The 12,383-nt window shown below is 35.5% G+C and overlaps 1 protein-coding gene across 1 annotated transcript in view; it reads left to right on the forward strand.

The window, feature by feature from the left end:
• Positions 1-10,618, forward strand: part of LOC106962557 (collagen alpha-1(XIV) chain-like) — a 73,783-nt gene extending 63,165 nt beyond the window's left edge. Inside the window, exons 13-20 of the mRNA XM_015057028.1 lie at positions 2,410-2,539; positions 5,804-5,943; positions 6,070-6,196; positions 6,291-6,430; positions 9,008-9,140; positions 9,254-9,298; positions 10,048-10,223; positions 10,580-10,618. Of these exons, the coding sequence (XP_014912514.1) occupies positions 2,410-2,539; positions 5,804-5,943; positions 6,070-6,196; positions 6,291-6,430; positions 9,008-9,140; positions 9,254-9,298; positions 10,048-10,223; positions 10,580-10,618 (930 nt within the window). The remainder of the gene's footprint in view (positions 1-2,409; positions 2,540-5,803; positions 5,944-6,069; positions 6,197-6,290; positions 6,431-9,007; positions 9,141-9,253; positions 9,299-10,047; positions 10,224-10,579) is intronic.
• Positions 10,619-12,383: the final 1,765 nt, after the last annotated feature.

The following is a 12,383-nucleotide window of genomic DNA, read 5'->3' on the forward strand; positions in this document are numbered from 1 at the left end:
AAAAAAAAAAAATATTATCCCCCCAAAAAAAAAAAAAAAAATTTTTTTTTTTTTTTTTTTTTTTTTTAAAAAAAAAAAAAAAAAAAAAAAAAAAGTCAATTTCATCCAAGATATTGAGGTTCACATTTCTAAAATGGCTACATAGAAATAAGCCACTGGAAGAGGAAATTGTTGTTCTCTCATTTTTTTCTGTGCATTGTGTGAAATAGCATAGCAAATTCTCATGCCATTTTTATTTCTTAAACTGTTAGAAAAGAGAGAAAGACTGCAATTGTAATCACTCTGCAATCACTGGCTGATTTTGATTCTTTCAGAGCATCATTTTAAAAGGAAGATAAAATCATGACCTCTCTCTGCAGTTCTGGAAAATGAGTCACACATGACAGAGGAGGATAAGAGGTGGAAATGGCACAGCCAGTTGTACTCGCCCTTTCCCATTAGACCTCATTATTCCTGCCTTTCCTTTCCCCTGCAGGTGGAAGGCAATGAAAAACAATTCATGAAGGAGTTAAGCGTGAGAATGGATGTGTTCCAGAAGCAAGGATGAGTCTGGCTCTGAGGTTTTAGTGTCATAACCCAAAATTTGGCAGATTTCAGCTTATGCGAGTTGCACTCATGTCCCTTTCTGGGATTTGGGATTTAATTTGAGGACAGTTTTTTGAGACTGAGGGATAATGAGGTTTAATTCAGAGTGAAGCAAAAATGGGGAATTGGAGAAAGCGTGCTCATAGGAGTTTACTTCTTTTTTGTAGCAGCAAAGTAGAGAAATTGAAGTCATTATAGCAGCTTTTTTCACGTCCATTTTGGTCTTGGCCCATTTCACATTAGGTGTTTGACATAATCACCAAGTCCAAAAAGCAAAAGAAGGTATTTACAGGGAAGAGCAATATTAAAATAATTCTTTGAACCCCATTTAAAAACTTCTGAACTACAGCTTCCAAGCAACTTTAACAAAGTTTACAACATGCTAATTACAACCTTGTGATTCCTTCAAAACCATTATATCTTACTTTAACAGGGAAATAAAATTGTTTCTATGCAGCAGTTCCTCAATATAAGAACTTCTGATCAACTATGTAACAGCTTTTTTTCTGAAATTTCCTGAATAATTCAGAAAAAGTCTTTAGAATATCTAAGTTAAATTTTGGAGTTAGATCAGTGTTTAAAATAAGGTATATACTGTTTTGTTAAAAAGTAATAATTGGTATTGGCATCAATATAATTCTTCCTGGCAAATATTTATGTGTTTTTAAGTTGTTGCACAGGTGTTGCTGGGAATTGAATCGGATCCAGGGTGAGATCGTCCTGGTTTTAAGTCGGAAGTCGGCGAGAGTTGCCATTTTATTTCGGAGCTATCTCTGCTGGCAATGCTAGCTGATAGCTACACACTTTTCTCTGTTTCATGTGTTCAAACCCAAATGTTTCACAAGGAGATTATCAGAATACCCTGTGTTCTTCTACTTTAATGAGATACAAAACATGTGAGGTGATTGGAGTTTGTACTGGCAGTGTTCACCGCACTCTACAGGTGCACAGCCATATTTGATCTTGTAGGTTGAACAAATAATCATTCACCAACCTCTTGCACAGCTTCCAGAAGTTTGTTGACTCCATGCAACACAGGTGTAAGGCAGTTCTCAGAAACTAAATATTTGTTGAGTGATTCACAGAAAGGCTAAATGTGCAAGCATTTTTCATAAAGTCTTAAAAGAAAAATGTGGACAATGCAAGCAATTCAGCGTCCTTTTAATAATTTTTCATCACTTTCTGCTAATTAATGACAAATTTGATCATTATGTTTTTTTCTGTTTGGAATATGAAAAAAATATACAGTGTTTTCATCGCATATTCATGTTTAAAATGAAATCTTTTTGAAGGATATTAAGCTTAATTTACTTTTTGCAGCTGTATGCAGGTGGTAGACGAAAAGGCAGCCGAACAAATGTTTTTGGTCTGTAATTGACAGACTCATTTTTGTTGTAACAATTTTCTTTTGAAAAGAAATAATAATTTAGTCGCTCACGGCTCTCAGTGTTGAATCAGCAGCCTTGAAAGCATCTTTTTGAAAAGCTGGAAGGCCTTCATTATGTGACTGGGTGGCTGCATTGAAAAGTTTTCAGTTCTCAACCTTCTTACTGAGTCTCACATTGTCTCATTTTACCTTGAGTCTCCTGAAGCTTTTATAACCGAGCTGTGCATCTGAAATCATTTCATTAAATGCATCTTGTTCACAGCTAGACTCTATGCTTGTTTGAATTGTATGGGCCAATTGGACGGATACGATGGAATCACAGAGAGATGACATGAACAATTTAAAATGGAGTCAAAAGATGTTGGAGTGAAAAACACGGCATTAGTTTTCGGATGGAGTCGTTCATACCGTTCTGCTCTGTGTCTGTGTGCGAACAGGTGAAAGTGGGTGATTCTGTAAATGAGGTGGAGCTGGACGGATTAACTCCAGCCACTGAATACACAGTGACAGTTTATGCCATGTACGGAGAGGAGGCCAGTGATCCCATGACCAGTCAGCAGACCACATGTAAGTCTCTATCAGCCAGTTTTTCAAGCTTCAAAAGATCTCTGAGGATCCTCTCTACTGTCCGTTCTCTGTTGGCTAACGCAAACTATTAAGTGTGTTTTCACATTTTATTCCTCAGATAAGCTGTGATTCTCATTTTCCCACAATTCTGTCATTTAATAGCTCAACTATTTTTCTGTACATTTTTTTTTACAGAAAAAAAATCAATAAATTGCCTTCAATGCAATTTATTGCATTGAAGGCACAACTTCAATGCAATAAATTGAGACTCAATAGGATAGGCTAACTATACTGGCATTTGAACATATAGTACTTGCATTCAGCCTCTTTAATTTGATACCCCTAAAAAATCCAGTGCAGCAAACTGCCTTGAGGAGTTTCCTAATGTGACTTAACAGCAAAAATTCAAGTAATATGAGAACATAAGTAATACATTGCTGTGGCAATACAATGTTAGCAGTTTAATCTGCAAAAATATCAAAATAATGAAAATGTCAAATAAAGTAAAACCAATTTAATATTCAATATTAAGATCACACTTCGGGATGAGGTATGTAAAACATCTTTTGTAGCTTTGATTGAGAGGCTTTGATGCTTCTGTAAAGAAATTTGGACGAGTCTTTCTGCAAAACTTCGAGGTAAAATCGTGTAAAAGATAGAAGAATTAGACTTCAGGTAATCTGTATGAAATTTACTTAATAAAAGGTTTCTTACTGCTTTTCATCACCTTCATCTCAATTTGCTTTCATTCTCATTGGTGCACCTCGCTCTACTCGAGTCATTTTAATACTTTCCTCGCAGCTGCCTGCTGTTCATTTGGGAAGAAGTCAAATCACTTATTGAAGAGACTTCCGTTTATGCATGAAGAACACTTGAATTCACTAATTTTAGCTTGTTTTTAGATCTGTATAAATATCTGAATTGTAGGACTTTGATTGGAGGAAGTTACATTTCTAACCCAAACACTGCATCAGATATATTTTCCTGATTAGGTTTTAGTCTCGACTTGAACATTTTCTAATCAGTGGAATAAGCTGTTGTAATTATGTTTACTTTAGATTTCCACCATCTTTGACTTTTTTCATTTAGCGTTACTAGTGCAACTGTGGCATGTTCAAGTCACGTTTCTGGCACTTCCTTCTTTTTTCACCACTAAAGAAAACTATCAACCTCCCATCCTTAAATCTGTTTCCAGCTGTCTCTGTCCCAGATATTTTCTGCATGTGGCTCTCCATCCTGAGCCTTGATTAGAGTCTGTTCCTGTTTAACTGTCTCCAAATCTTTACCATTCTTACTAATTTGTGTTTTATTGCATCTCTATAAAGGAGTGAGGCATGTGGCTTTAAGTTAGGGAATGTTTATGTCAAGTCCAGCAACTACATACGTAGAGTGTTTTTCCAGTGGAAAGGGACTGAGAGCTTCCTCAGTTGACTTCTCATGAGATATTGTTCCAGGCACAATGCATGCGTTCTCTATTAACTACATTTACTATGCAGCTATCTCTTTAACCATGTTTTTTTTTTTCTCCGAGTAATACCGTAGGTGGTTTTGGGGGAGACAGTCAGGTGATTTTTCTACCTATATATTTGACATAAAACAAATTCAGCTAAAAGTTTGGGTTTTGTAAGAAACTTATACAAGTACAAAGTACAGACAAATTATGCTTAATTGTAGTAATGTGAATGAGTAACATAAGTGGTTCCTTTCCACCCTTGCTGGGATGTATCATCAGAATCATCCAAAAGCTAAATTTCTTGTCACCTGCTAAGCCTCATCATGCAGCCGGACGATGCATGATGGAGGTTTAATCTGCACTTATTTCTTCTTTTCATTCAGATCCTGCATCTCCCCAAAGCCTCTCATCCCTCATTTTGCTAACAGACTTGACAAAATGAGGGACTGTCATCTCCTCCATTGTTAAGCCATAATGCACTCTGATGATCACTGTTGTGTAAAAAGCAGAGGCAAATGACCTTGATAAAAATGCAGTATAACGGAGAGTAAACAGAGCAGTGCTTCAAAATAAGATCTCAAGCTAGATGTAGTGAATATATGAGGGAAGCATTTTGTGTTTTGTTTCCGTTATGACATGCTCTGCATACTGAATTCAAACTATAAACACAAAATGAATATCTTTATCACTTATCCACATATCATGAAGGTTGCACTTATTTTCGCATAATCTGATGACACACAGTACAGATGTTGTGAATAAGTAATGACTGACTTCTCTTATGGAAAATACACATTTTATGCCACTTGTTGAAAAGAAAATTACTTAAAAGAAAGGAGGTGATCATCATAAATTTCGACTTATCTGCACCTCCCTTCTGGGTCTGTCTGGGTTTCGATCTGAGTTCCTAAAGTATTTGGTGTCTGATTAAAGAAGGAACACTGGATTTATCTGTACTTTGTGAAAGTACAAAAATTCCCAATACAGACAAATGATCCATCTTTAAAAATAAAAATTATTCCTTCTGCAAAGAAGAAGTAAGCTGCAGTGACATTTAAGGAAGCATCTGCAAACCAGCAAGAATTATGAAACTTTGCAAACTTTCCTATCTTTCCACTTTTTCTAATTTTCAATCCTGCTGACCGAGGCACAACTTGTAGTAAAAGCAGTGGCAGTATCTCCTCCCTTGCCTCATTTTTCCTCTATCTCTCTGCCGGTTTGTCTTTGCTCTGACCCTCTGTATAATTGAGGTGAAGCAATGGAGAGAACAATCAGGGTTTTTCTCCTCCTCCTCTTTATTATTTTTTTTAGAAAACAGATCAGTAATTTGAAGCCGAAAAGTTCCAACGGATCAGACTAAATCAGTTTTCCAGGCTGAATTTAAAACTACAACAGGCACGACATTTTTTTTCTTTTTTAGACCTTCCAAGAGAAAGAGGGAGAATTAAAGCAGGAGATGAAGTTGGAGCAGAGCCTCAGGGAGTGGTAGTGATGTAATGAGATTTAGTCCACTTTATAATTAAAATAGTGGAGTCCAATAACTCTTGCTCTAAACCCCATGAGAGTGTGAGAGAAACAGAGAATGTAAAATCATGATCTCAGCAGCTCATTCTGTGTTAGTTGCCATGATTGTATTCATGCATTTGTTCCTGACATCTTAATTAGCTTGATGATTGACAGCAAGTCTTTTCTTATTTTTAGTTTGAGCTTTTTCTTAAACTTTTTGGTGTTCTCTCATCTCGTGCAATATTTTAAATCAGAAAATAGTTTCCATTCACAGATGACTTATTTGTTTATTTTTTTCTGTTTAGTACCACTCATCCCAGCAAGTAACCTGCGTTTCCAAGATGTGGACCACAGCTCAATTCGCATAACTTGGGATTCCCCTTCCAGGTTGGTGCGAGGTTACCGTATCATGTACGTCAAGACCAGCGGAGTCCAAACTACTGAGGTGAGCTGGTTCGGCTGACCCCAACCTCTCAAGGAGGTTTTACGCTGATGCTCCAGGCAAATGAAGAACAAAACCAACCTCTGTGGATCTTTTCAAATTAAATTAGATGTGCGGATTGTGTTGCAGGTGGACCTCGGTGCTGTGACGAGCTATTTGCTCAAAAACCTGACCTCCCTGACGGAGTACACAGTCGGGGTCTTTGCTGTCTACAAAGAAGGAGAAGCTCCAGCAGTGACCGAAAGCTTCACCACAAGTAGGGAGGCTCATTTTTGTGGTGGACAAAACAGAACCCTTTAAAATGTAAAGAGACTGATGGTCTGTTTTATTTATTTTTTCTTCTTATGTAGAGACTGTTCCAGACCCGATGGATCTGAAAAGCAGCGATATCTCCTCAGAAGGTTTCAGGGTGTCATGGCAACACCCCGCCTCTGATGTGGTGCTGTATCGACTCACCTGGACACCCACCGATGGGGGAGACAGTGAGGAGGTTTGTTGAGCTTTTTCATGGTTAATCAAACCTGTAATTAATGAGCAAGTTTATTTTATTTTATCGTTTTATTATTATAAATTATTTCCACTATTTAATTCTTTTTTATTTTCCATTTCATTTTTCGTCTGGGGTTACTGTGTTATTTAATTAACTTTTCCATTATTTTATTTGTTTTAGTATTTTATCTATTTTTATAAAATTTTATTCTGCATATCTATTAATATATCTAATTACTTAATAAAAAAATATCCCTGTATAGATAAATGTGTGAACAAAAAAAAAATAATAATTACAGTAGAAAATGTCAAACATTAAAGTTATCCCTACATTTTATTCATCTTTACTGTCTTGTTAGTTGCTATGTTTATTTTCTGGTAAATGTTACTCAATAGTTTGTTTCTGATTTGAATGCCAACCTAGTTGATGAAAAGGAATGAACAGATTAAACATTCCACCTGAATTTGTGCAGCTTTTTTTTCTTTCTTTTTTTTATCCTGTCAGATAAGTCAAAATAATCACTCAATGTATAATTCAAGACCAAGATGTAGCTGATAATTATGATTTATGTATAAACTCATATTTAGTCAGACATAGGTTCTTATTGTGCAGCAAACTTACCTCTGAAAGTTTGCTGCTAATGGAAAGTGGTCACCTAATTTTCAACTCAACTGTGTCACTCTCCTTGCATCATAAATTCCCTCTAGTAGAATAAAATGCATTACATTTTTGGTCAGGCTGCCACTTTGCAACAATCTGCTGAAGATTTTTGCAAAACCAAAGTGGATATTTCCATACGAAGGCCCAGATGCAATTAAACATTGCATCTTTGATTTGCTGGATGATACTCCTTTTAAGCTTGTCAGAAATTAGATGAAAAAAAACATACTTTTGAAACCTAGCAGTAGCCTTTTTATGGAGTTCAAACATAAAGAAATTATCAAAGTGTTGGAAAGCTTTGTGATTTGGCAGCTTTCCATTTAGTTCCCTAAAAGCTTTACATTTCACTGCAGCAAAATAACAGGATCCAACTGCTCAGAACTAACAAAAGAAAATTTCACATGAAAATTTAATTATTTCATTTTTGGTTCTTCTGCAGACTCCTTTAAGTATGTTTTCAGTCATTTCCATTTGTTAAATAAAGACCTTCAGCTTTCAAGGACTGCCAGTATTTTGAATCCACTAATATGACTGTCTTATTATTACTATATATTTATTTCATTTAGAATCAAAATACATGCCTGTGAATGAGAAGCTGCAAGTGAAAGTGCAAGGGTAGAGGTTTTGAACGTGGATGAGTTTAAGTATGTGAGGTCAACCATTAAGAACAATGAGAAGGCATCATGAAAACTAATCAGAGATTTTAGGCAGGATGGAGAAGAGTGGCATCAATAAAGGGGAGATTGACCAGATGGTAGTGAGTCCTGCTTGGGGGTCTGGAGGAGGCTTGGAGACGAAGGCATTAACAAAATCTATGGAGGCTGAGTCAGAGGTGTTAAGTGAGGGGAGCTGTTAGGGAGACAGAAGTGATATAATTGGGACCTGCAGAGGAAGGATAGTTGGACTACGACAGCCACACAGTGGGAAATTCAGGTGTACCAGGCAATTTAATTTTTTCTTTACATCTGATTTGGGTTTTTTTTTTATTCTGAAAATCACTCAGGTCTTTTTGCAAAGAGCTTCTGGCCCATATCTGCAGAAAAATCTAATTTAGTCATTCAGTCTAGGATTAAATTTATTTAACAAATCTGTATTTGTCCTTAAATTTTTGCCAATTTGCAATTATTTGTTTTAATCATATAACTTTATTCTAATTTCTGCTTAAAACTTCATCTGTTCTTTATTTTCATTTCATGAGCTTATAATTTATTTTATTTTTCGTGGTCTGTTACTGCTATTTTCATAAATAACAATTGGGAAAATATGAAAATAAATGCATCACCTTAACTTTGAATTTATCATTGTTATCAGCAGAAGCAGTGAGGGCGATATTATTATTCTGTTTAGTACTTTAAGCTTTGGAGTTAGGGAAGTAACTATTTTTAATGCCCTTCACTTTTTTCTGCTGCGGCATTTTTATTTATTAATTTTTTTTACCTTGCTAAAAAATTGCTGCACAATAAATCAAATCACAGACCTGGCTGCAAAATCAATGTGTGCTAAATCACAAGAGACTGCTTGCATACAATATTTCCTTGACTAAAAGACATTTTAAGTACGATTCATGAAAACCCTGCAGGCTAATATTACAGTTGGCCTCATCTATTATAAATGTTGACTCAGGTCAGTAGTCACTTAATTGTAGCAACAATATCACCACAAAACTGGACAATAATGTCAGAATTTCCTTTTCCCGATGTTTTTCCATACTTTAATATTACTTTTATGGTTGATTTTACTGCTAGATTGTAATAAAACCAAAATCTGAATGTTCTTGCTATTTCAGAGAGAAGTGTTTTTTTTGTTGTTTTTTGTTTTTCTGAATATTTTAGTCATTGTACCTGAATGATACTAAAGTTTTACTTTTGATCTTCTTTGGCTTTGTCTGAATCATAGTTTCTCATGTCTTCGTTTTAGGTTCTGGTGAATGGAAACATTAACACCTACCTGATTAAAGGACTGGAACCCGCCTCCGAATATGAAGTCCTCCTGGCTGCTATCTACGCAAACGAGGTTGAGAGTGATGAGATGGTGCTAATAGAAACCACTGGTAAATTCAAAAACTTCTCATGAACTATTCAGAAAATGTTACACTCTCAAATTTCACTTTCTGTGAGATTAACCTGATTTCAGTAAAATAAATTCAGTATTCATCATTTTCAGCTAAGAGGACAACTACAGTTGCTACAACAACCACAACGACATTAAGTAAGCCTTTCAGCCACTATGTGCTGTTTTACTTTCCTTTCACACTAATATACTTTGCAGATCCACCTTTTTCCAATTTTTGTTGATTGTAAACATCATACTTCCTCTTGGACCATAGACTTGTTATAATCTCTTCATTTACACCTGCCATAGAGTGTCTCACAAATTTACACATACCCTTGATCTTTTTAAAGTTCTGTCTTGTTTAGAATCATAAATTTTATTGTATTTTATTAGGCTTTTGTGTTTAAGACCATTAAAAAACTGCATAACAGTGTGGTGGAAGTAAAGGATAAAACAATAGGGAATACACAACGCGTTCAATCTTGTTGACCATGTTTCCTTTTTTCCACTTTTAATTATGCACATTTTCTCTAGTGTCACTGGGATCTGTTAGTTTTTAAAACATGATGGGAAGCTTTATATATTATGAAGGTTATTGAAAAAAATCAGTCAAAAGCTAAGCTTTTTGGGTTCAATCTCTATTTAAAATCTGTTTCCACATCTTTAGATGTGGGGCTTATCTCCCATCATGAAAGTTTGTGATACCTTCTGTAGGGAGAGGTTTTGATGTCACCAAGACACCCATATGAATTTGAAGTAAATTAAATGTCAAAAGATTTTGATATCATCTTCTTCCATCTCACAGTGTGACAGTTTTGCGCTTCACTGAGTTTCTCTGACTCTGATCTGCCGAGCGATTTCATTCATTTATTCATATTTTCTTTTCTCCGTTCCTGATCCTCCAGCACCTCGTTATGCTGTGAAGAACCTGAAGATCGATGAAGAAACCACATTTAGCATGCGGGTGTCGTGGCAGGCTGTGGACTCCAGGAATGTCCGTCATTATCGACTGACCTACATCAGTGCCAGGGGAGACAGAGCAGAGGAGACGGTAAGGAAGACAGCTCTTAGTTTTAATTCTGTTGTTTTTGGGTTTTTTTTTGGACAATTATTAAAGATATAATCTGCTAAGTATGTTTAAAACTGAAGATATCAGTTTTGTTTTCATTGAGTGGCTCAAAATGGGGTTAGTACTGAGTTATCAGGAAGTATGAATGTGTCTAGACAGAACAAAATAAACATGTCACCAAAGAAAGGTAAAATATTTATGTGTTCAAATAAGTTTAGGGTGGATTTTAATTTTTTTTTTTTTTTTTTTACCTCAAATTCTTCGTGAGTATTTACCCTGATCAGATGAAGGGGTTGCTTCATAAATCTGACGTTATGTTCGCCTGATTTTTAACGTATTGTTTTGCTATGGTGTGTGAATCTAATTAGGTTGTGGCCCAGATTGGCCATGCCTCGGGGTCCTTATGAACACTAAGAGAAAAGCAACCCATGTGTCACGGCATGGATTGCTCATTCCATGACAACACAAAATGGCAACACTCTCGGATAAGCATAAGAAAAGTATGAATCTGGAAACTTTTAATTTGAATTTGAATAAATTATAAAAGTTTAGTTTGTGAATATTAGACAGAATATGAATCTACAATAAAAGCTGTAATTATTTTGGGCTCTTTTTTCTATTTTTGTTTAGAATTACCAATAAATGAAGAGCATAGGTCAAGTGGCAATAACTGGCTGCTGTGGGAATAACTGAAGATGACATTTTTGAAGTAAAGAACAAATGTAAAATGCTTATCATTTGTTGTTACTGTACATAAAGCACTAAAAGCTGTCTGAAAAGTCAGACCCAATGCATGGCAGGCCTTCAGTTTAACAGACTTCTTTTGGGAACAAAAGTGGAAGGGGAGATGAAATGTTGCTGTAGTTCATGGCGGTTCTTCACACAGAGTTTTGTGATGATGGAGAAGAAGATAATGATGAAAACACTGTCAGATCATCAAAGACTCTGTTTGATTAGATGTTGAGAAAAATGGAGAGAATGACTGGATTCACTCTAATGAGCCACAAGAGACAAAGTGTAGCAGGAAGGCTTGGAGAAAAAAAAAAATCTCTGATGCAGAAACACAGTTCTGCCATGTGGATGTTTACTCCGTTTAGATTTGTTTTTATGTCAGCAGGTTTGACAGGTATATAATAAAACATAAAGCAGATACCAATACAAACTTATGATGTCAGCAACCTTTTTGACTTTGTAACTCAGGAGAAGTTGGGAAAAAATAACTAAAGACAAAAGAAAATGATTTCAGGTCTTGAGCATTGTCATCGGATGTTTGTTTATGGAAGTTGTGACCTCAAATAAGGAAATACTTCAGTAATGTCAGAACAGGGTCTCCAGAATCATATTAGTAAAGCGTGGCCAATGTTTTGCTTGCCAAATTTTCTAGGAATATGTTCAAAATTCAGTAATGAAATTGATAAACACCCATATCATAGTCCTGCTTAAGCAAACTCTTCAGGAAATTGAGTGTTTAATTTACAACAGTTTTTGAAAATGAATCTAATTTCTTTTGAAACTTATTTACATGTTTTTATCTGATATTAATTTAGAAGCTACCTTCTGGAAACCATTTACTTATGATAACTGAAACCATTTTTCAGAGCTGACTTTGATGCCCCCTCAAACTTCTCCACATCGAACACACTTTACAAATTGTCACTGTTTGGCACAGTTATTTCACAGTAGACTGGAGACATGAGTAAGTTTAGGCAAGTTGGGAATTACTTGTTGCCACTTCCTGTCATAAATGCACATCTGGTTTGAATGTTACGTTCTTGTGTTCTGCCTCTTTAAGAGTGGTTAAGAAGCCTCCTCTGTGGCATTTCACAGCTATAGCAAACATGAAGTCATCAGTTAATAGTTAACAGGTTATAGACACACTGATCATACAACTGAATTAAAAGAGCTGGGTTTTTTTTACAGGTATTGCTAAGAGTGCCTGTGATTTAAACAAAAATATAATTAAAGTGTGAAGACTTTGTCCACACTGAATAAATGAACTAATCTAGGATATTTTACTGTTTTTTTGCAAGTAAGTATGGAGAGTTTTACAATTACAATTTTATAAAAACTAAAAAGAAATCAAATCCTGCTTGAATAACTAAAGCTTATCCTGCTCTCTCCCGTCCTTACTGATAACTTTGCCTGTGAATTATTTTTACAGTCACAATTTTT

This window comes from Poecilia latipinna, unplaced genomic scaffold, assembly GCF_001443285.1.
Source record: "Poecilia latipinna isolate Pla-1442-1.1 unplaced genomic scaffold, P_latipinna-1.0 Scaffold1430, whole genome shotgun sequence".
Classification (NCBI taxonomy): Eukaryota; Metazoa; Chordata; class Actinopteri; order Cyprinodontiformes; family Poeciliidae; genus Poecilia; species Poecilia latipinna.